Raw genomic sequence first — 23,724 nt, forward strand, 5'->3', positions numbered from 1 at the left:
ATGCAGTGCCGTCTGAGGGATCAGAGATCACGGGGATTCAGATTAGGCTTGAGCCCTTTACGCATTGAAATTCTTCCAGATTCCTTGAATTTAATAATAATCATCATCATCACCACCATAGAGGGTGAAATATCCAAATCCCTTTGTATCTTTCTTTGAGAGAAACAGTTTTTAAACCTTCCAATTTTCTCATGTTGATGAACTGGAGCTCCTCAGCCCAGCTTTACTCCTCAAAGACGAGGCCTTTTGCGGATACCGATTTTGTACCACATCATGATTACAGCCACCTGTTGACTTTTTTTTTAACCTCATTACTCCCCCTAAATTTCTCCCGTCCCAACTTTTTTTTTGAAACGTGTTGCAGGCCTGAAACGCGGGAATGGATGTACAGTTAGGTCCATAAATATTTGGACAGAGACAACATTTTTCTAATTTTGGTTCTGTACAATGGGCGGCACGGTGGTGTAGTGGTTAGCGCTGTCGCCTCACAGCAAGAAGGTCCGGGTTCGAGCCCCGTGGCCGGCGAGGGCCTTTCTGTGCGGAGTTTGCATGTTCTCCCCGTGTCCGCGTGGGTTTCCTCCGGGTGCTCCGGTTTCCCCCACAGTCCAAAGATATGCAGGTTAGGTTAACTGGTGACTCTAAATTGAGCGTAGGTGTGAATGTGAGTGTGAATGGTTGTCTGTGTCTATGTGTCAGCCCTGTGATGACCTGGTGACTTGTCCAGGGTGTACCCCGCCTTTCACCCGTAGTCAGCTGGGATAGGCTCCAGCTTGCCTGCGACCCTGTAGAACAGGATAAAGCAGCTACAGATAATGAGATGAGATGGTTCTGTACATTACCACAATGAATTTTGAACAAAACAATTCAGATGCAGTTGAAGTTCAGACTTTCAGCTTTAATTCAGTGGGTTGAACAAAATGATTGCATAAAAATGTGAGGAACTAAAGCATTTTTAAAACACAATCCCTTCATTTCAGGAGCTCAAAAGTAATTGGACAAATTAAATAATTGTAAATAAAATGTTCATTTCTAATACTTGGTTGAAAACCCTTTGTTGGCAATGACTGCCTGAAGTCTTGAACTCATGGACATCACCAGACGCTGCGTTTCCTCCTTTTTAATGCTCTGCCAGGCCTTTACTGCAGCGGTTTTCAGTTGCTGTTTGTTTGTGGGCCTTTCTGTCTGAAGTTTAGTCTTTAACAAGTGAAATGCTGCTCAATTGGGTTGAGATCAGGTGACTGACTTGGCCATTCAAGAATATTCCACTTCTTTGCTTTAATAAACTCCTGGGTTGCTTTGGCTTTATGTTTTGGGTCATTGTCCATCTGTATTATGAAACGCCGACCAATCAGTTTGGCTGCATTTGAGCACACAGTATGTCTCTGAATACCTCAGAATTCATCCGGCTGCTTCTGTCCTGTGTCACATCATCAATAAACACTAGTGACCCAGTGCCACTGGCAGCCATGCATGCCCAAGCCATCACACTGCCTCCACCGTGTTTTACAGATGATGTGGTATGCTTTGGATCATGAGCTGTACCATGCCTTCACCATACTTTCTTTCCATCATTCTGGTAGAGGTTGATCTTGGTTTCATCTGTCCAAAGAATGTTCTTCCAGAACTGTGCTGGCTTTTTTAGATTTTTTTTTTTTTTTGCAAAGTCCAATCTAGCCTTTTTATTCTTGAGGCTTATGAGTGACTTGCACCGTGCAGTGAACCCTCTGTATTTACTTTCATGCAGTCTTCTCTTTATGGTAGATTTGGATATTGATACACCTACCTCCTGGAGAGAGTGTTGTTCACTTGGCTGGCTGTTGTGAAGGGGTTTCTCTTCACCATGGAAATTATTCTGCGATCATCCACCACTGTTGTCTTCTGTGAGCGTCCAGGTCTTTTTGCATTGATGAGTTCACCAGTGCTTTCTTTCTTTCTCAGGATGTACCAAACTGTAGATTTTGCCACTCCTAATATTGTAGCAATTTCTCAGATGGTTTTTTTTTTTCTGTTTTCGCAGCTTAAGGATGGCTTGTTTCACCTGCACGGAAAGCTCCTTTGACTGCATGTTTTCTTCACAGCAAAATCTTCCAAATGCAAGCACCACACCTCAAATCAACTCCAGGCCTTTTATCTGCTTAATTGAGAATGACATAACGAAGGAATTGCCCACACCTGCCCATGAAATAGCCTTTGAGTCAATTGTCCAATTACTTTTGGTCCCTTTAAAAACAGGGTGGCACATGTTAAGGAGCTGAAACTCCTAAACCCTTCATCCAATTTTAACGTGGATACCCTCAAATGAAAGCTGAAAGTTTGGACTTTATGTCCATGTCCATTATATAACTATAACCTGAAGATGTTTCAGTAAACAGGTAAAAAAAAAAAAAAGTTTGTCAGTGTCCAAATATATATGGACCTAACTGTATATTAAATGAAATGAAGCTGACCAGATAAAACATGAGCTATCTTGGGTTCATTCTGTCTGCAATGAAAGACAAGTAAATTTAGGGAAAAAAAAAAATCACTGCGGCGGCACGGTGATGTAGTGGTAGCACTGTCGCCTCACAGCAAGAAGGTCCGGGTTCGAGCCCCGTGGCCGGCGAGGGCCTTTCTGTGCGGAGTTTGCATGTTCTCCCCGTGTCCGCGTGGGTTTCCTCCGGGTGCTCCGGTTTCCCCCACAGTCCAAAGACATGCAGGTTAACTGGTGACTCTAAATTGACCGTAGGTGTGAATGTGAATGGTTGTCTGTGTCTATGTGTCAGCCCTGTGATGACCTGGCGACTTGTCCAGGGTGTACCCCGCCTTTCGCCCGTAGTCAGCTGGGATAGGCTCCAGCTTGCCTGCGACCCTGTAGAAGGATAAAGCGGCTAGAGATAATGAGATGAGATGAAAAAAAATCACTGCTTTCTTTTTTTAATTTGCATGTTCCATACAATCCCAACCCTGGGTGCAGTGTTAATTTTTTACCTTTGTGAGGCAGGCCAACCTGGTGTTTATTAGGGATGCACAATATTGGATTTTTTTATGCTTATGAGGAATTTTATGAGTTCGGAGCACGACACCTGCTGTTCATGCTGCGCTCTGAAATAAAATTTTTTAAAACATAACTGTTCCATCGTTTCCAGTTGGGGGAAAAGGGTGGGTAATGTTAGGCATGATCAAGGAAGTTAATTGAAGGGTATTAGATAAAAATAACTAACCGCTGAAACTTTAATCATTTGTTGTACTTACAATCAATTATAAGAATTATTAAATGTAACTTAATGAATTTATATAATCTTTACAATTATAGAAATGCGCAAGGTGATATCTGAATATTACAGTGACAAATAGTGTTGCAATAAAAGGGATTGAATATGTGGGAATAAAAATGATGAAATTGTGCATGAGTAAATTCATTAAATTACATTTCGTCAGTCAGTCAATGCAAACTACTTGTGTTGATTTACACGACCGTTCAAAAGTTTGGGGTCACTTTGAAATGTCGTTATTTTTGAAAGAAAAGCACTCTTCTTTTCAATGAAGATCACTTTAAACTAATCAGAAATCCACTCTATACGTTGCTAATGTGGTAAATGACTATTCTAGCTGCAAATGTCTGGTTTTTGGTGCAATATCTCCATAGGTGTATAGAGGCCCATTTCCAGCAACTCTCACTCCAGTGTTCTAATGGTACAATGTGTTTGCTCATTGCCTCAGAAGGCTAATGGATGATTAGAAAACCCTTGTACAATCATGTTAGCACAGCTGAAAACAGTTGAGCTCTTTAGAGAAGCTATAAAACTGACCTTCCTTTGAGCAGATTGAGTTTCTGGAGCATCACATTTGTGGGGTCGATTAAATGCTCAAAATGGCCAGAAAAATGTCTTGACTATATTTTCTATTCATTTTACAACTTATGGTGGGAAATAAAAGTGTGACTTTTCATGGAAAACACAAAATTGTCTGGGTGACCCCAAACTTTTGAACGGTAGTATAACACAAATCTATAAGTTGCTGCCAAAACAAACAGTTTCTGCGCACCCAGCGTCCACTACTGAACTGAGTAAATCCAACGTGGGTTCCCCCTCAGTGTTGTGTAGTATTTTTGCACACTTCCAAAAACGAGCAAGATTGGAACCACGATAGCCTTTCAAAGCCAATTTCCTGTGTTTATCACAGTCGAGGACATGAAATCAATGTATTGATTGTGTACAACTGACTGCATTTCATCAGAAAAAAAAAAAAAAGATTGTGGATGTAGATCATGTGTGGTCTGTAATGTGGCATTATTACTGTAGATGATTAACTTCGTACACATCCTGGACCAAATTCGTTTATTAATTTATATGAAAGTATGTCCCTTTACACACTCATCCAGAAGGGTAATTTTGCACAAGGCCATCTGTCTACAGCAGAAGATAATAAAATAAAACGCGTCTGGAAAAATCCCAAGGGAGTCTGGAGCCAGATTTGTGACGTCACCTGCGGAAGCGCCAGCAGGCTGCGAGAGCTTTGCACGGTTTCAGTGCACAGCCTGTGTAGACCAAGCGCTCCCATTTCTCTCTCATTGTCCGGTCTTTTGGGAAACGATGAGTACTAATCCCATCATGATTGGTGTTGCTACACCCTCCTACGATACATCTGTTAACCATTTTAATAATTACGCGATAACGTTGAAATTTGCAGAAAACCACCAGGTCATTTTCTCATAAACAAACCAGCGCTGATGTAGGATTCAGAGGGAGGCGTCCCGCACACGACGTCACAAAAAAATCAATGTTTGCTGGGAAATCCAAATACCAAGTTTTTTCAGAGGCGGACCAATTCACCTCAAATGGCTTGATTTCAACTGAATTTCTCTGGTATTGCGGAAGGTAAAAAAATTACACAAAATGCAAAATGTGACATATTTGACCAAAGTTTAATATAAAATAGGAGAATTACATTGATCTTGCTCCTGAATTTACTCATGATATGCACTTTAAAACTGAATTCCGGACACCTCCACCTCCAAGCAAAGGTTGGATTAATCAAATTGGAGAGCGAGATTAAAAACAAGAGCATGCTCCGAGAACACAATATCCCCCACTGGCAACACTGCCGTAACTCTGGTAAAATGCAATTGAATTGAACAAAATTGCAATACGTGTTTTACCACCAAAGAATCCTGTCAAGTTTGGTGAAATTCCTCCAGAAATTGAGAGAGGAGTTGATTTCAGAAGAACGTACACCCTCATGAAATTGTCAAAGTTATTTAATCAAGGGTCAAAACTCTGGGAAATTTTTCACAAATTAAGTCACAATCTGCGTATTACCGTCATATAACAAGGTCTTGTGCCAAGCTTCGAGAAATTTGTGCAAAAATTGACAGAGGAGTTGATGTCAGAAAGCGAGCACACCTTCATGAAATTGTAAAATCAATCAATCAAGTTTATTTGTACAGCGCTTTTAACAATAAACATTGTCGCAAAGCAGCTTTACAGAATTTGAACGACTTAAAACATGAGCTAATTTTATCCCTAATCTATCCCCAATGATGAAGCCTGTGGCGACGGTGGCAAGGAAAAACTCCCTCAGACGACATGAGGAAGAAACCTCGAGAGGAACCAGACTCAAAAGGGAACCCATCCTCATTTGGGCAAGGTTGTTAATCAAGGGCTGTAACTCTGGGAAAATGTGACTGAATTGAACAAAACAATATGTGTACTAACGACATATAACAAGGCCTTTTGCCAAGTTTGGTGAAATTCCTCCGCAAACTGTGAGGAGTTGATTTCAGAAAGAAAAAAAAAAAAAAAACAATCATGAAATTGTCAAGTATAAATTGTTAATCAAGGGCTGTAACTCTGGTAAAATGTGACTGAATTGAACGCAATTACAATATGCGTATTACCAATATACAACAAAGAATCCTGCCAAGTTTGGTGAAATTCCTCCAAAAATTGTGAGAAGCTGATTTCAGAAGGTGAGCACCCTTTCCTGGGACAGACGGGCAGACAGATGGACTGATCGACGGACATCGCCACGATATAATCCTCCCTTCGGGCCTTTCGGCCAGTGGAGGATTTAAAAAAATTTTTAAAAATAAATAAAAATTGAACTGCCCTTTTTTTTTTTTTAAATTTTTGCAACAGTGTACCATACATAAAGATCTCCAGCATCTCTATTAGCACGAACATCTCCAGCATCCAGGTTCCTTTTAAAACGTAGGATTCGTTCCTGGTGCTGAATGAAGTCCTCCACCTCCAACAGGAGACTGAATTACGAGACAAGAACGCCCACGTACTCAAAAGCACTGATGGAGCCGAGATTGTGTTCATCAATATACCTTTATTCTCTAGTAGATACAATACTAAAATAAAACACAAGTTTTAAAAAAAGTCATCTTAAACAAAGAAACTGTACAAAAAACGCTAATATATACTACAGTTTAATTACAGAACAGTCTACTGTCCAAAAAAGGCACTAAAGTCTTAAATGGGACAGAATGATTGAGATCCAACTTACTTAAAAATCAATACATTTATTTAACAGTTTCTTTATAGTTATTATAGTGTATTCTTTACGATACATCGTTATTGAACTGTCGATATAAACTATACGGACAGATGTTTATGGACAGATGAATGTGAACCCTGAAGACTGGAATACAAAGCACCCCCCCTTTATGATCGTTATTGAACGCTTAGCCTTAGAGACTCGTGATTTCGCCTAAATATTGACATATAATACTAGAGAGAGTGTGTGTGTTGCAGCTGAGAACTAAGTTTTCCATAACATATGGCTTATAAAGCCCAGTCAATGTGATATTACAGTTTGGCACAGTGTTTTGCTCTGTGTGTGTGTGTGTGTGTGTGTGTGTATAAAGTTGCAACATCACAAGTACTCGTGCTGTTTTCCAGCACATAAATACAGTATACGTGAGAGTCAGACTAAAATACGCCATAAGAGTGGAAAAATACGTCTAAGTGGTCGTTTAGTTACTGAACTGTTTTCTCAGACCAGAAATTAATCAACAATTCGGTCAGGTAAGCAAGCAAAACAAACATCAGCAAGTTACAATGTTGGCTGAGTAAAGATATTGGGTTATGTTGAAATGGTAGCTTTAAATAATTAATTATTAAAAAAAAAAAAGCCTATCTAGCTAGAAAAAAATAATATCAAGCTAATGTTAGTCAAGCTCTGTTTAAAAAAGTTTGTTTTTAATTCATTACGATGCAACGAGCATCATAAAACAAAAACGAGTTCAAGTTCAGTATCTCGCTAGCGACAGAACAAATAGAAAGCTAATACTAATCTCGGCACTGTTTACGAATTTGGCGACATTAAAACATCGATATCTCGCTAAACGGGGAGCATAAACTGATCCCGTTTTCTCATCTCACAAATTCAAAAGTCAATATCGTCAATCAATATTTAAATAAAAAAAAAAAAAAAAAAAAAAGTACATAAGCAAAATCATATGCTCAAACACGTAGCTTGCTACTCAGTCAGCCATTCAGTGCTAACTTTTGCGCTTCCAAGCCCCGATTCTCAGAAAACGGGTTATCTATTGACGCTATAAAAGCAAGTGAGGAGTAAATAGCATGCTAACTAGCGTTTCTAGAGAACTCATTTTTAGTGATCATCGCGGATTCTTGGAAAACAATTCAGTAACGAAAACTTCAGTGAAACATGTGACATGCTAGTAACCAGAAGGTTGCGAGTTCAAAGTTAAGGACTGCCAGAGAGCTTGTTTCCAAATCCTGAGCCCTGTTTGCTCAGTGAACATGCCAAGAGAATAAATTAATAAAAATTAAAAAAAAAAAAAAAAACCACCAGTTTTCAGTTACTGAACGCTCATGAAACTTCAAGAGCTGCTTTTGCTTTTGATAGGGGGTGCTCTGTTTTCTGTTTCAAAATATGCTTGAAAATATCTGACACAGAGAGACTGCTCTTTAAAAAAAAAAAAAAATAGATATTATATATATATATAAAAAAAAAGACAAAAGAAAAAGAACCCTTGATTAGTTAATTCTGCATTTCATAAATATCACTCAGCTTTTTTACACTGGGAAAGAGAAAGGACAAAATCATATTGAATATAACGAGGTTTATATTCTAGATTTTTTTTTCCATTACTATTATTATTATTATTACTATTATTGAGTAAAATCGCTACATATTGGAAAGTGTACCGAGCCTGCGTTAGTCAGTAGCAGACTAGGCATGTGCCGATACGGAGTTTATGCGTGACAGTGATGCACCGATCCGTTACCGAGTATCAGTATTGAGGTCAATACTGCCCTGAAAAAACACTGGATCGGAATCGGAAATGCAAAACACGGGACAAAAGTTTACGAGAAATATGTTGTTTTTACGCACGCCGCTGTCATGACTGAGATTTTGTAAAACGCAGCTTGCGGAAAGTCGCTCGGTTACTCTGAGAATGTTCGGATCAGGTAGCGGCTCCGAATACCGGTATTGTACCAAGTACTAAGTGAGATCGGATTGCAATTACGAGCCACTATAATGAGTGAATTTTAAATGAGGAATGCACTTGGAAGTTAGCACAACCGTTCATGAAGCATGATCCTTCGTCAGTCAGTCAGTCATTCGCGTACGAGTTTACTAAAATGAAGCCCAGTGAAATGGGCGATATTAACGATATAAATTGATTCAATGCATTTTATTTGCTCTAGTGTACAGCCTTGTCCGGCAAACTGGAAAATGATACTGCAGCAGATTGCAGTGATTTCCGGGCAGATGATTCTGTTCCTGAACTGAAGATCCATGTCGACTAAATCCCTCACACCATCAAAAGGCCTTCTCATAAACTCTACGTACACTTCTGGAATGACCTTTTAAATGGAGTTCAAGAGAGTAAAAAGTCGATAAGAGCATGTTAAAAGTATAGAAAGAGGATGAGCACTTGTGGCTCGTGAACAGAATTCTGGGATTTCCTTCAGACAGAAGGGAAAGGGATGCACGCGCGCACACAGACTTTAAGAAGACTGCTGTTCTTAGGAAGAACCACCCCACATGACCTCTCGCCAATGGAACCCACATGATAATAGTTTAAACCCCCGAGATTAAGAGAGTTTTATTCAACCATCTAACTGATTATCGGCACATGCCTACAGCAGAAGTCCTGAAGTGGCAGAACAGAAACACATTAGCTTTTCTGTACACTGCAAAACCATTATGAAATCAAATAGCATTAAAAAAATGATGCACTGGCCAGATTATGAGGTTTAGGGTTAAGATAAGAGCACTCAGTCTTTCTCTCTCTCTCTCTCTCATACATCTACTGCTGTCATTGCACAAGAACTTACAAGTGTTTAGGCCATGACTGAGATTTAGCTTATTACTCAGAAATCTCCAAAACATAAAAAAAAGAAAATAAATACTAAAAAAAAAAAAACAAGAAAGGATTTACTCCAATCCACTTTGGGTGAAGCTGGACATTAAAGAAACACAATTCAAAACGCCACTACCGTATTTTCTGGACTGAAGGTCACCCAGGAGCACAAGATGGCTCCCAGACCCTTTGGGTGCCAGTTTAAAAAGTTGACCTATTGACCTATCGAGCACCTAACAAACTGTCAATCAGTCGTCGGAAGTGAACCAGACAACGCCGTCTGATGCAAGGTTACCATTTTCAGTGATGCATTTCATAAAACGCAATTTAAACAGAGATCTAGTTCTAGTTTCACGAATGGAACAGAACAGTGCCGAATTCTGAATGTGAAATAAAAAAAAAAAAAAAAAGCCACACACACACATATATATATATATATATATAAATTAAAAAAGTCAATGTTAATGCGAGAGGAAGAAAAGAAAAAAAAAAAACCCCTCCCCTTGATTTTACTAGGAACTCTCTATAAATGGGAAACCCTTTGCTGGTTTCTTTAAGGTTCTTGAAGAGTTCTAATGAAAACCATGCACCTTATAGTCCAGAAAACACGGTAATTGTGTTAAGAAGCTTTCAGCTGACCACTGCTTTATAGTCCAAGGGACTTAAGTTCCCATCCTTTGGCATTTATAAAACCACATTAGTTTCACGTTTGCTCATGTATACATTTCAGTTCACCTCTTCCCATTTAATTAAAAAAATAATAATAAAAAAAATTAAAAAAAAGGAATCCGATTACTGTTTGAACTGAACTAAAATCAATTCAGAGTTAAAAAAATGATAATAATAACCACCAAGCCAACTTTAGGAGGGAATAAAAGTGTTCAAGCGCCTAAATACACAGAGCTGTCAGTCAATGCAGAAGTCTTGTACACACAGTCAGAGGGCTGTGCAGAACACACTTTTCAATTCCACCTATATAGCTTCTCTATCTCTCTCTCTCACACACACACACACACACACACACACACACACACACACACACGCACTGACGTCAAATGTCCGCAAGAAGCTCCTGCACGTCAGTGGAAAAGACGATGCCGCTTCCAGGAAGCACCGATGAGGGACGAAACGCAAAAATCACGACGCACTCCTGGAGCAGAATGAGGTAAAGGTTGGGGTCAGGCTAAAGGAAGGGCCGGAGGTGGCGGCCCCACACTGTGGAAGATTCCAGAAAAAAACTTGAGGATTTTCGTTTTTTTTTTTTTTTTAAATCCAGTCCCAGGCTGAGGAACAGAACCTGCACTACATGGCCATTTTCAGATACAGTGTAATGAGAGGATGCAGAGGAAGAGAGAGAGAGAGAGAGACCGACCCACGTCTGAGCAGCATGGAGTCATCGCAAGAGTCGACCTCCGCTCTGGAAACAAAATAGCACACATCCATACACACACACACACACACACACACACACACACACCTCTCCATACATCCATCCATCAGGCTCTCCTCAGTCGTCATCCAGCGCCTCCGTTTTGATATCACTGGCCACACCCCCTGGGCGAGACAGGGCCAAGATGCTGTGATTGACAGCTGCCATCTCCACGGCGAGGGAGATGGGATCCTGATGGTCTGCATGGTTAGTGCTGTCATCCTGAAAAAGGAGGGGGAGGGAAGATGCACGGAACTATGGCGCAGCTGAAATAGCTTCTGAAACAGATCAGCTGTAATACATCATTCGTCCTTTACCTGGGTTGGTGATGTTGGCTCGAGCCTGTAGAAACCAAACGGCCGGGCCAACTGTCTCTTCTCAAAGTAGGGCAAATCACAAGTCTGAATACAGGGGGAGAGAGAGAGAGAGAGAGAGAGAGAGAGAGAGAGAGAGAGCGAGCCATTGGCTACAGTAATAATAATAATAATAAAAAATAAATATATTATATTGCACAGTTTATTTCAAACATTTCCAATATGCCATATTTAAAAAGGGGTGTAAACGTAAACATTTTATGATGCAAAAAAAAAAAAAAGTGACGTAACTCACGAATATCAGCATTCTATTAATTATGCATCTAATGCAATTGCACTCTTTGAACACTAGAGGGCCACATCTGCACAACCCAGAGTTAATTTACACTCCCAGGTCACTTTATTAGGTACACCCATCCACCTGCTCAAAATCAAGAGCTTCAGTTAAAGTGCCATTCCACCATTGGATGTACTCTTTGGCATAAAATACAATATATTTTGACAACATATATAAATGGTATCACTAGATAGAGAAATCTTTTAGCTTCAAAATGATATCTCAAACAATTTTTTGACAACGACAAGTATATTAATTTTGTGACCAAAGTCACCTACCCTTTTAATTTCCGCGCGTGATGTCATCGGCAGGTTCCCCTTCTTGTGTACCACGTGACGTGGCACATATGATCAGCAATGGCGGATAGAATGCGATAAAAATAATACCAATAAATATAGCTAATACCAATAAATCTAGCTAACTGAAAGATTAACTCAATTTTTCGCAATTTTTTTGGCCCCCATATACGAGGAGAAATGACTCTCTCACTTTGGGGCTTTCCTGGTCTAAAAATAGACCGACACGTGGTACACAAGAAGGGGAACCTGCCGATGACATCACGTTTCACTACCGCGCGGAAATTAAAAGGGTAGGTGACTTTGGTCGCAAAATTAATATACTTGTCGTTGTCAAAAAATTATGTTTGATATATCATTTTGAAGCTAAAAGATTTCTCTGTCTAGTCATGTTGTCATAAAATATATTGTATTTTATGCCAAAGAATACATCCAATGGTGGAATGGCACTTTAATGTTCACAAACATTCAAACATCAGAACGGGAAAAATTGTGATCTCACAGCGAAGTGTGACATGGGTGTTGGTTTGAGTATTTCAGAAATGGCTGATCTCCTGGGGTTCTCTCACACACACACATCTCTAGCGTTTACACAGGATGGTGCGAAGAAACAAACCGAGTGTGACAGTTCTGTGGATGGAGGGAAAAATAAATAAATAAATGCCTTGTTGAGAGGATCAGAGGAAAAATGGGCCGATTGAAGGATATAACAACTCATTACAACCATGGTGAGCAGAAAAGCATCTCGGCATGCAACAGCAGAACACCACACTGGGTTCCAGTCCTGCCAGCTAAGAACAGGAGAATCAACAGAGTTCCTGCAAAAGTGGCCGGGGAGTGTACATATAGAGAGCGCGCTGGCTGGTCACATGATCATTTTGTGGCGGTTGTGGAGGCTGGGAGAGTCTCTATGCTCTCTGGGTGGGAGTGATGGCAAACTCTCTCTCTCTCTCTCCTGTCAAATCACAATCATGGGTGTGTGAGCTCATGGATGGTGGTGCTTGAAAGTTTGTGAACCCTTTAGAATTTTCTATATTTCTGCATAAATATGACCAAAAACAATCAGATTTTCACACAAGCCCTAAAAGTAGATAAAGAGAACCCAGTTAAACAAATGAGAAAAATATTATACTTGGTCATTTATTTATTGAGGGAAATGATCCAATATTACACATCTGTGAGGGGCAAAAGTATGTGAACCTTTGCTTTCAGTATCTGGTGTGACCCCCTTGTGCAGCAATAACTGCAACTAAACGTTTGCGGTAACTGTTGATCAGTCCTGCACACCGGCTTGGAGGAATTTTAGCCCGTTCCTCCGTACAGAACAGCTTCAACTCTGGGATGTTGGTGGGTTTCCTCACATGAACTGCTCGCTTCAGGTCCTTCCACAACATTTCCATCGGATTAAGGTCAGGACTTTGACTTGGCCATTCCAAAACATTCACTTTATTCTTCTTTAACCATTCTTTGGTAGAACGACTTGTGTGCTTACGGTCGTTGTCTTGCTGCATGACCCACCTTCTCTTGAGATTCAGTTCATGGATAGATGTCCTGACATTTTCCTTTAGAATTCGCTGGTATAATTCAGAATTCATTGTTCCATCAATGATGGCAAGCCGTCCTGGCCCAGATGCAGCAAAACAGGCCCAAACCATGATACTACCACCACCATGTTTCACAGATGGGATGAGGTTCTTATGCTGGAATGCAGTGTTTTCCTTTCTCCAAACATAACGCTTCTCATTTAAACCAAAAAGCTCCTATTTTGGTCTCATCCGTCCACAAAACATTTTTCCAATAGCCTTCTGGCTTGTCCACGTGATCTTTAGCAAACTGCAGACGAGCAGCAATGTTCTTTTTGGAGAGCAGTGGCTTTCTCCTTGCAACCCTGCCATGCACACCATTGTTGTTCAGTGTTCTCCTGATGGTGGACTCATGAACATTAACATTAGCCAATGTGAGAGAGGCCTTCAGTTGCTTAGAAGTTACCCTGGGGTCCTTTGTGACCTCGCTGACTATTACACGCCTTGCTCTTGGAGTGATCTTTGTTGGTCGACCACTCCTGGGGAGGGTAACAATGGTCTTGAATTTCCTCCATTTGTACACAATCTGTCTGACTGTGGATTGGTGGAGTCCAAACTCTTTAGAGATGGTTTCGTAACCTTTTCCAGCCTGATGAGCATCAACAACGCTTTTTCTGAGGTCCTCAGAAATCTCCTTTGTTCGTGCCATGATACACTTCCACAAACATGTGTTGTGAAGATCAGACTTTGATAGATCCCTGTTCTTTAAATAAAACAGGGTGCCCACTCACACCTGATTGTCATCCCATTGATTGAAAACACCTGACTCTAATTTCACCTTCAAATTAACTGCTAATCCTAGAGGTTCACATACTTTTGCCACTCACAGCTATGTAATATTGGATCATTTTCCTCAATAAATAAATGACCAAGTGTAATATTTTTGTCTCATTTGTTTAACTGGGTTCTCTTTATCTACTTTTAGGACTTGTGTGAAAATCTGATGATGTTTTTGGTCACATTTATGCAGAAATAATATAGAAAATTCTAAAGGGTTCACAAACTTTCAAGCACCACTGTATGAAGGGCAGCTTGTGCTTAGGGGCGTTCCAAAAAAAAAATAAAATAAAATAAAAAAATAAAAAAAATAAAAAAAAGGTTCTATTGCTCTTTTACTACGGCATGTACAAAATGGTTTACCGAATAAAGAACATGTACATTTTTAATTTGTTTATAGTTACATTCATTCATCGCTCACATTTGAAGAGACCATTAGAAAGTGTGTGTGTGTGTGTGTGTGTAGGGATACAATAAGCCCCACCCACTTTATCCTAACCAGATTTGTAGTGAATCCAGACATGAGCCTGGGAACACTGGGCATGAGACAGGAACGAACACACACACCAAAAAGCCACCATTTATTCAAACTCTGTAGTCATGTAAACATCTACAGCTGCTCCCTCACCTGCTCAGTGTAGTCATTGCCGTCGATGTCGTCGCTGTTGGAGTGGCCTCCAGGGCTCTGCACGTCAATGCCGTGACTCTCCAGGATTGTGGCTTCTTGGAAAAAAGACCCTGCCATGACACATCTGAAGCTACTTAAAAACCCACTAAGTGACTGGCACACGAGACCAAACATGCATTTATCTATGATCTGTACACCTGCCCTCCTACATTTAACACACACCCTGGCTGACTTCCCTCTCAAACCTCAGAAGAATGCAAACCCTGTGTTACACAAGTGTCCACTAGGGGGTGCAAGACAACAAGTCAATTCATACTGTTTTTTTTTTTTTTTTAATAGTCAGTCAAAGCAAAAACTGTTTCAGGCAGGACGTCACCATTTTTACTTTTTGTGCAGCAAAGAACTGCAATATCAGTCATACACAAATTATAAATAAAATTTCCAGCTTCAGTGCTTCTTTGGAGGCTATTGACGACGGTAAATAAACTGACGGCATAAAAACATGCAAAATAATAGATCTGCATCACTACTTCAGCCTGTACCAATTAAAATTTATGCATCTACAGAGATGCTGTATTTCTCAGGCCTTGAGAAGTCACGAGAGAAAGACTTTTAATATGGGGATAAAAGGACAGAGGAAGATGGTGACGACGTCAGTGAGGGTGTGTTAGAAATTGCACTGGAACACAGGTCTGAGCTGTTTTGAAGAAAGCTCAATGTTTTTGTTAGTTATGTCGTTCTCTTTGCAGGAATGCCATGTTTGATTCCCCCCCGCAATGCCATTACTAATCAAGTAACATGTTGGACATATTTGAAAAAGGTAATTCCATCAACCATACTGTCCGCTGTTTCTGTCCTTACAGTTTAAGGATATTAATAAGAAAGAAGTGGTGACCTCAAATTAATATTGCATAAACTGGACTGAAAGACCTCATCATCGACCCGGTTTGCCCCTGGTTATTACATGCATCCTCAATCAGGATTCAGATTTGAACCACATGGATTTAAATTCGTAGTTAAATGCATCCTCAGTTTGCCAGACTGAAATACGACTTCTGCATCGCAGTGAGGAGACAAATTAGCTCACAATAACGAAAACTATCTTCCTGTGGTGTTCCCCGTTTCCAGGTGTCTACAGAAGGATTCTGCCTGTTGGGATTCCCCAGGAAGTTTACACTTAACCATCAGGAACATGCTGCAATATGGAAGGAAGATTACACAGAGAGAGAGAGAGAGAGAGAGAGAGAGAGAGAGAGAGAGAGAACACGAGCGGGAGGAAGAAAGAGGAGAGAGCAAGAGAGCGAGCACAAGCAAGAGAGAAAGGAGAGGGAGGCAGAAAGAGAAAGCACACGAGTGCAAGCAAGAGAGAAAACGCATAAGTGTGAGTGAGGGAGGGAGAAAGGAGAGGGAAAGAGCGAGAGGAAAAAAAAAGAGTAGCAAGAGCGAAAGAAAGGAGGAGCAAGAGAAAAAAGGAGCGAGAGAAAGAAAGAGCGAGCAAGAGAAAAAGAGAGCACAAGAGAAAAAAGGAATGAGGAGAGAGAGAGAGGAGAGAGAGAAGCCAGAGAAAGAGGAAAGAAAGAAAAAGAGGAGTGGAGAGAGAGAGCAAGAGAAAAAAGGAGCGAGTGAGAAAAAGCAGCAAGAGAAAAAAAAGAGCCAGAGAGAGCAAGAGAAAGAAAAAGGAGAGAAAGAGGAGAGAGAACAGAGAAAGAGCACAAGAGAAAAAAAGGAATGAGGGGAGAGAGAGAGAGAGAGAGAGAGAGAGAGAGAGAAGCCAGAGAAAGAGAGAAAGAAAGAAAAAGAGGAGTGGAAAGAGAGCAAGAGAAAAAAGGAGCAAGATTGAGAGAAAGGAGAGAAAAAAAGGAGCCAGAGAAAGAGCAAGAGAAAGGAGAGAAAGAGGAGAGAGAACAGAGAAAGAGGAGCAAGAACAAGAGGAGAGGAAAAAAAAGGAGTGGAGAGAAAGAGAAAAAGGAGAGAGAACAGAGAAAGAAAGAGCACAAGAGAAAAAAAGGAATGAGGAGAGAGAGAGAAGCCAGAGAAAGAAAGAAAGAAAGAAAGAAAGAAAGAAAGAAAGAAAGAAAGAAAGAAAGAAAGAAAGAAAGAAAGAAAGAAAGAAAGAAAGAAAGAAAGAAAGAAAGAAAGAAAGAAAGAAAGAAAGAAAGAAAGAAAGAAAGAAAGAAAGAAAGAAAGAAAGAAAGAAAGAAAGAAAGAAAGAAAGAAAGAAAGAAAGAAAGAAAGAAAGAAAGAAAGAAAGAAAGAAAGAAAGAAAGAAAGAAAGAAAGAAAGAAAGAAAGAAAGAAAGAAAAAGAGGAGCGGAAGGAGAGCAAGAGAAAAAAGGAGCCAGAGAAAGAGCAAGAGAAAGGAGAGAAAGAGGAGAGAGAACAGAGAAAGAGGAGCAAGAGCGAGAAAGAGGAGAGAAAAAAGGAGTGGAGAGAGAGCGCACGAGAGGAAAAAAGAGTGAGAGAAAGAGGAACAAGAGAAAAGAGTGGAGAGAGAGCACAAGGAGAGAGTGCGAGAGAAAAAAAAAAAAGGAGCGAGAGGAGAGCATGAGAGAAAGAGAAGCAAGAAAGACAGGAGAGAGAGACAGAACAAGGCTCACCACTGCTGCATCTCTGCCGACTGGTCAAACGGCAAGACGTTCTATACTGGTGCAGACCAAACCATTCTGGTGTGAAGTTGTAAATGCTTTGTGCTGTGTGTGGGGTCAGGAAATACCGCCACTGAAGGGGAATTGTAGCAACGGTGAGAGCTAATCAGATAACATTCTGGCTATTAAACATGCTGCTTCACCATCAACAGTCAGATACATTTAGAACCTCGCAAAGGGTTATGGGGTCGTGGATCACGTGGTATTACATTATTTATTAAAAATGGCTTCATTTTCAAAATCCCCCCTGAAATGCTTTGAGCAGCTGGATCTCAATGTTTTAAACGCGTCTTAGTCGCATTTATACCTGCAGTTTTATACAAATCCTCCTCTTCCAGATGTAATCCTCAAACTGCATGAAGTGACCAGGTGCAAACCGGATCAGTGACTGTACTGAAAGAAACAGAGGGAACACTTTACCAATATTGGCCCTCCTCTTGATCTCTTTGCGACGGTTAGCAAACCAGTTGTAGACCTTCAAGGATGTCACTCGCTCAAAATCAGACAGCTTTTTCCCTGTAAAGACCGAAAGGTCAGTCAAATCTCATGCTTATGGTTTACAGTGTCTTGCAGAAGTATTCATCCCCCTTGGTGTTTGTCCTATTTTGTCGCATTACAAGCTGGAATTAAAATGGATTTTTAGAGGGTTAGCACCATTTGATTTACACAACATGCGTAAAACTTTAAAGGTGAAAATAATTGTTTTATTGTGACACAAACAATAATTAAGATGAAAAAACAGAAACCTGGAGTGTGCATAAATATTCACCCCCTTTCATTTGAAACCCCTCAATAAGAGCAGCTCCAACCAATTCACTTCATAAATCACATTAGTTAAGATCCACCTGTGTGCAATCAAAGTCTCACATGATCCGTCACATGACTGTATAAACCAACCTGTTCTGGAAGGACCCTGACTCTGCAACACTACTAAGCAAGCAACATGAAAACCAAGGAGCCTCTAAACAGGTCAGAGACAAAGTTGTGGAGAAGTATAGATCAGGGTTGGGTTATAAAAAAAATATCCCAAACTTTGAATATCCCACGGAGCTTCATTAAATCCATTATAGCAAAATGGAAAGAATATGGCACCACTACAAACCTGACAAGAGAAGGCCCCGCCCACCAAAACTCACAGACCGGGCAAGGAGGGCATTAATCAGAGATGCAACAAAGACACCAAAGAGAACACTGAAGGAGCTGCAAAGATCCACAGCGGAGGAGATGGGAGTATCTGTCCATAGGACCACTTTAAGCCGTACACTCCACAGAGCAGCCAGAAAAAAGCCATTGCTTAATAAAACACGTTTGGAGTTTGCCCAACAGCATGTGGCAGACTTCCCACACCAGTGGCGGCTGGTAGTCTTTCAAACAGGGGAGGCTGGTCGGTTACGATATTTCCAGATTTTAAAAGAAAAAACACATCAATTTTGCCCATACTCTTGCCTCTGATCTGGCTGATTGTTGGCAGGGTCACAAACTGAAATAACAGGTTCTTTTGGCCCATTAGCCTACTGTCCAATATACGATGGTGGTGTTGGGGTGGGGGTGGGTTATATTTTAACATTTTAAAATTGTAGTATGTTGTTTAAAAATTGACCTCGGCTGTGTTTTTGTTTAAAAATGTTTTCCAAATTGTAGCTGTGTTTAATTCATATCCAGAAAAACATATATTCCAATATAATATACTCAGCATAAACATTTTAAATAGATTCTATATTTTTGGTCCATCCATGAAATATTACTAAAGTAGCCTATTTACTGTTGTTGATGTGGGTCACTTGCTGTTAGCCAATTCACTTTCTCGTACCAGGAGAGCTGAAAGGAACGAGTATTATTCCCTACCTTTTTCACCAAGTCAATTTGAGGCGTTGGTCTACCCTGCTCTTTAATTTTTTCCTCGAAAGGAAGACTGGCAAATGGCTTCGCCAAAATTAAATCAGCAATGCTTGGCATCCGTGCGCAGCTTTCTTGCTAGCTGACTAGCCCCCTCAAGTTCAAGTTCAGTCACTCAAATAAACGAAATTTCTGGAATTAAGATAGCAAACCTGACAAGACTATATTTACACTTTATTTACAATGAAAATGTATACAAACTAAAAAAGCTGGTAGAAACCGTATGTAATGAATGAAATCGAAATGTAAGCCGATCTCTTACAATACACCACAGCACTTGCGAATCCGCATGGGACTGAACTGATGTTGCCAGATACTGCTGACGTTATCCAGCCCAAAATATGTTCAAAACCCGCCAAAATGCACTTAAAACCGCCCAATTGGGTGGGAAACCGCCCAATCTAGCAACACTGTAACCGCTGCCTGTCTATAGTTAAAACGAGCTGTCAATCAAAGAAAATATCCGGCCACTTTCACCAAATCACCAGTCTCCTCGCGGAAACTGCCATGTCCCTCCCATGTGAGGCTCGGAGTCCGTGGGCGGGCATTTTCGCAGTATTTGTCCAATAACCGTCTTGCATTTTGAGATTGAAAAGCGCATCGCTCCCAAATGCCATTGAAGTCCATTGAGGCTGGGAGTCCGTGAGACTCCATGGGCGGGCATTTTCGCAGTATTTGTCCAATAATCGTCTTGCATTTTGAGATTGACAAGCACATAGCTCCCAATCCACTGAGGCTGGGCTGCATCGCGCTGTCACGAGGGGGAAAAACTCACGCACACATTAGGCGAACTGGGGAAAGTTATAACGGAATGATTTCGCACTGTAGTTGGGTTGAGCACATATATTTCTATGATTCTGGATCTGAAATAGCAATGTTATAAGGTCGGCTATAACATAAGCCTAGCGCAATTCATCCTACACGATGTTCGTCATTTTTAGAGGAGGCTGAGCCTCCCTCGTTGTCTTAGAGCAATCCCCTGTGTCCCACACACACTGAAGATTCTCTGGTCAAATGAGACAAAAATTGATCTTTTTGGCCATCATGGGAAACGCCATGTGTGGTGCAAACCCCACACCCTGAGAACACCATTCCTACAGTGAAGCATGGTGGTGGCAGCATCATGCTGTGGGGATATTTTTCATCTGCAGGGACAGGAAAGCTGGTCAGGACTGAAGGAAAGATGGATGGCACTAAATACAGGGCAATTCTGGAGGAAAACCTGTTTTAGTCTGCCAAAGGTTTGAGACTGGGACGAAGGTTCACGGTCTAGCAGGACAATGACCCTAAACATACTGCTAAAGCTACACTGGAGTGGTTTAATGGAAACATTTAAATGTATTGGAATGGCCTAGTCAAAGTCCAGACTTCAATCCAATTGAGAATCTGTGGAATAACATGAAGATTGCTGTCCACCAACGCAACCCATCTAACTTGGAGTTGGAGCAGTTTTGCCTTGAGGAATGGGCAACAATCCCAGTGGCTAGATGTGCTAAGCTAATAGAGACATACCCCAAGAGACTTGCAGCTGGAATTGCAGCAAAAGGTGGCTCGACAAAGTACTGACTTTGGGGGAAGTGAATATTTATGCACACTCCAAATTTCTGTTTTTTCCATCTTGTTTGTCACAATAAATTAACAATTTTCACCTTTAAAGTGGTCGGCATGTTGTGTAAATCAGATGGTGCTAACCCTCCAAAAATCCATTTTAATTCTAGATTGTAATGCGACAAAACAGGACAAACACCAAGGGGGATGAATACTTTTGCAAGACACTGTACAACATGCTCAGACATTCCAAGACAAATCCAACTGTCTACATGTAACTATTGGGATATATTTAAAACGACCCAGGTGTCTGAAAACTGGGTGGACATTTTGTTCATGGAGGAAAAATCCGCCAGGGTGGTCAGATTAGAGTCGACTAAGCTCTGCGACAAAGGATGCAAATCCTCCGAGGTGTGGTCACAGTGCTAAATAGACTGTAACATGTGCGTTTGGACAGTATTTGCCTACCTGGCTTTTGTATGACTGCATTGCAGGCGTTGGCGATCTCCTCTCTTTTGGCTTCATCAGGATACTGGTTGTCATTGAAGTAGCTGTGAAGTGGGAGAACACAACTTAAAAAGTTTTTACTCCATATGCTTGTCGATTATCACGTGGGAGTGGTTCTATATTAGACACAGGTCTCCTTTCCACGTCGTCAGACACTCGTTCATATTGTCACAACCAGCAGGATATCCCGGCGTTACCTTGGAAATAGACTTCCTCGCTCGCAAATTCTGCATGACGACGTCTTTTGTAAAGATCAAAAAACATCCGTGATAGTCGACCACAGACACTGAATGGGGCGGTGCATCAGAGACCGGAAGGAGAGGAAAAATTAAACAATGAGTGTAGGAAGCAGTCGTTTTCTTGTTCCTTTACAGTTAAGGAGGTAAACAGACACAGGCGTGTCAATGTAGGGATACGGCTTTAATACTCATTTCTGTGGTTTCAGGCAGTGTTGTAGTCGAGTCACTAAACCTCGAATCCAGTCTCGAGTCCCCAGTGTTCAAGTCATTAAAGAAAACTGAGTCGAGTCCAAGACTCCACCCGCACCATGTGACGGTGTTTGTTTCAGCGCCATTAACATTAGTTTGTTCCTGAACATGGCGTATGAACAGGTGAATGTGCTTCTCTTTATCAGGGAGCGTGAAGTATTCTGTCAGAGATGGTTGGGAGATGGATGTGAGTGCAGAAGGTGTGTTCATTAATACAAGTGAAGGCGGTAAACAATCCAGAACGGCAGGCAAAATCGTAAAACGGTGAAACAGGCGATCGGTCGAGCGAGGAACAAACAGGCTATCGTAGACTCGGCAGAATCAAAGACGAGAAACAGGAAATCAGGGATCAGGAAACCAAACAAGGAAATAAGGCTCGGTAATGTATCAGCAACGCAACTCAATACTTCGCAAAGTAAGTGTGTTTTCACACAGGCGTACTGATTGTGCCTTAATCCTGTACAGGTGCAAGTCGTTTACAGCGTGTGCACGGTCCGGAGCGTGCCCGAGAGTCTGATGTGTGCACCAGGGCGCACAGGTGTGACGCTTGTATGAAATTAGTATTTAAAAAAAAAAAAGTTAATATACACTACCGTTCAAAAGTTTGGGGTCACCCAGACAATTGTGTTTTCCATGAAAAGTCACACTTTTATTTCCCACCATAAGTTGTAAAATGAATAGAAAATATAGTCAAGACATTTTTCTGGCCATTTTGAGCATTTAATCGACCCCACAAATGTGATGCTCCAGAAACTCAATCTGCTCAAAGGAAGGTCAGTTTTATAGCTTCTCTAAAGAGCTCAACTGTTTTCAGCTGTGCTAACATGATTGTACAAGGGTTTTCTAATCATCCATTAGCCTTCTGAGGCAATGAGCAAACACATTGTACCATTAGAACACTGGAGTGAGAGTTGCTGGAAATGGGCCTCTATACACCTATGGAGATATTGCACCAAAAACCAGACATTTGCAGCTAGAATAGTCATTTACCACATTAGCAATGTATAGAGTGGATTTCTGATTAGTTTAAAGTGATCTTCATTGAAAAGAACAGTGCTTTTCTTTCAAAAATAAGCACATTTCAAAGTGACCCCAAACTTTTGAACAGTAGTGTAGATAAATATCTTATGCCAAATTATGGCAGCATTTTACAAAAACTAAAGGAAAAAAAAAAATCTGAGTCCTCGTCTCCAATTTACGAGTCTGAACGCAGTTAATGCGCGAGTCCGAGTCATCAGTGCTCAAGTCACGTCACGAGTCGGGCACAAGTACTACAAGCCTGGTTTCAGGTTGCTCAGTGTACTGTAATGTTCATGCAACATCGGGTCATGAAGATCTGTTTCCAGAGCACGCGTGCCAAAAGATTAAATAAAGTAGCAAAAATTAAAGGGGGGGGGGCGCAGACTACAAAAATTTACCCACAACTGGCGAGGTGGAAGCAACAGAAGTGACCAACTGAGCGAGAGTGATAAGCAAGCTGAAATGGCCATTCACATACATTCACCAAAGAACTGGTGCTTAATGCGCATGTATTTTTACCAAATTATTCCGTGCGCGCGCAGTCTCACTCTCACCTCTCCATCACAGCGAGACACTCCTTCCTCCAGGTGAAGCGGCTGCCTCTGCGCAAGCGGAAGCTACCCGTGGCAGAACTTATTGGAGGTGGAGTCTGACGCCATTCAATTTCATCCAGGGTCATGGGGGCAGGACGCATGTTCAGAGTAGCACCTGGAAAAGGAAACAGGATTATTATTAAAACATGTAATAAAAATAAATAATGTCAGAAGTGATATTCAGTGAGCAGCATTTCTTGATATCTCTATACAAAAACACTGTCAGAACCCGTCTTGCGTCAATACTAAATATTATTAATGGTCTTTTTAGACAACGAGACTGCTCTTTTTACATTATTAAGATGGAGATAATGATTACCTCACTAGTTACTGCCACTGTGT

At 40.9% G+C, this 23,724-nt stretch overlaps 1 protein-coding gene across 6 annotated transcripts in view; it reads right to left on the reverse strand.

Annotated features, from left to right (window-relative positions):
* Positions 1–23,724, reverse strand: part of hmbox1b (homeobox containing 1 b) — an 86,822-nt gene that overhangs the window by 14,276 nt on the left and 48,822 nt on the right. For 3 of the 6 annotated variants that reach the window (XR_009654401.1, XR_009654400.1, XR_009654402.1), the window contains exons 5-10: positions 23,344–23,497; positions 21,243–21,325; positions 17,751–17,846; positions 14,687–14,796; positions 11,069–11,152; positions 10,800–10,973 (exon numbers count right to left, since the gene is read on the reverse strand). Coding sequence is in view for 1 of the 6 variants with exons in the window: in XM_060917935.1 (XP_060773918.1) it covers positions 10,830–10,973; positions 11,069–11,152; positions 14,687–14,796; positions 17,751–17,846; positions 21,243–21,325; positions 23,344–23,497 (671 nt within the window). In the remaining 5 variants the exon portion in view is untranslated. Of the gene's footprint in view, positions 1–6,292; positions 10,974–11,068; positions 11,153–14,686; positions 14,797–17,750; positions 17,847–21,242; positions 21,326–23,343; positions 23,498–23,724 lie in introns of those variants that run through there. The other 3 variants (XR_009654404.1, XR_009654403.1, XM_060917935.1) reach the window with 3 other exon arrangements.

Source organism: Neoarius graeffei, chromosome 3 (assembly GCF_027579695.1).
Source record: "Neoarius graeffei isolate fNeoGra1 chromosome 3, fNeoGra1.pri, whole genome shotgun sequence".
NCBI classification, from domain to species: Eukaryota; Metazoa; Chordata; class Actinopteri; order Siluriformes; family Ariidae; genus Neoarius; species Neoarius graeffei.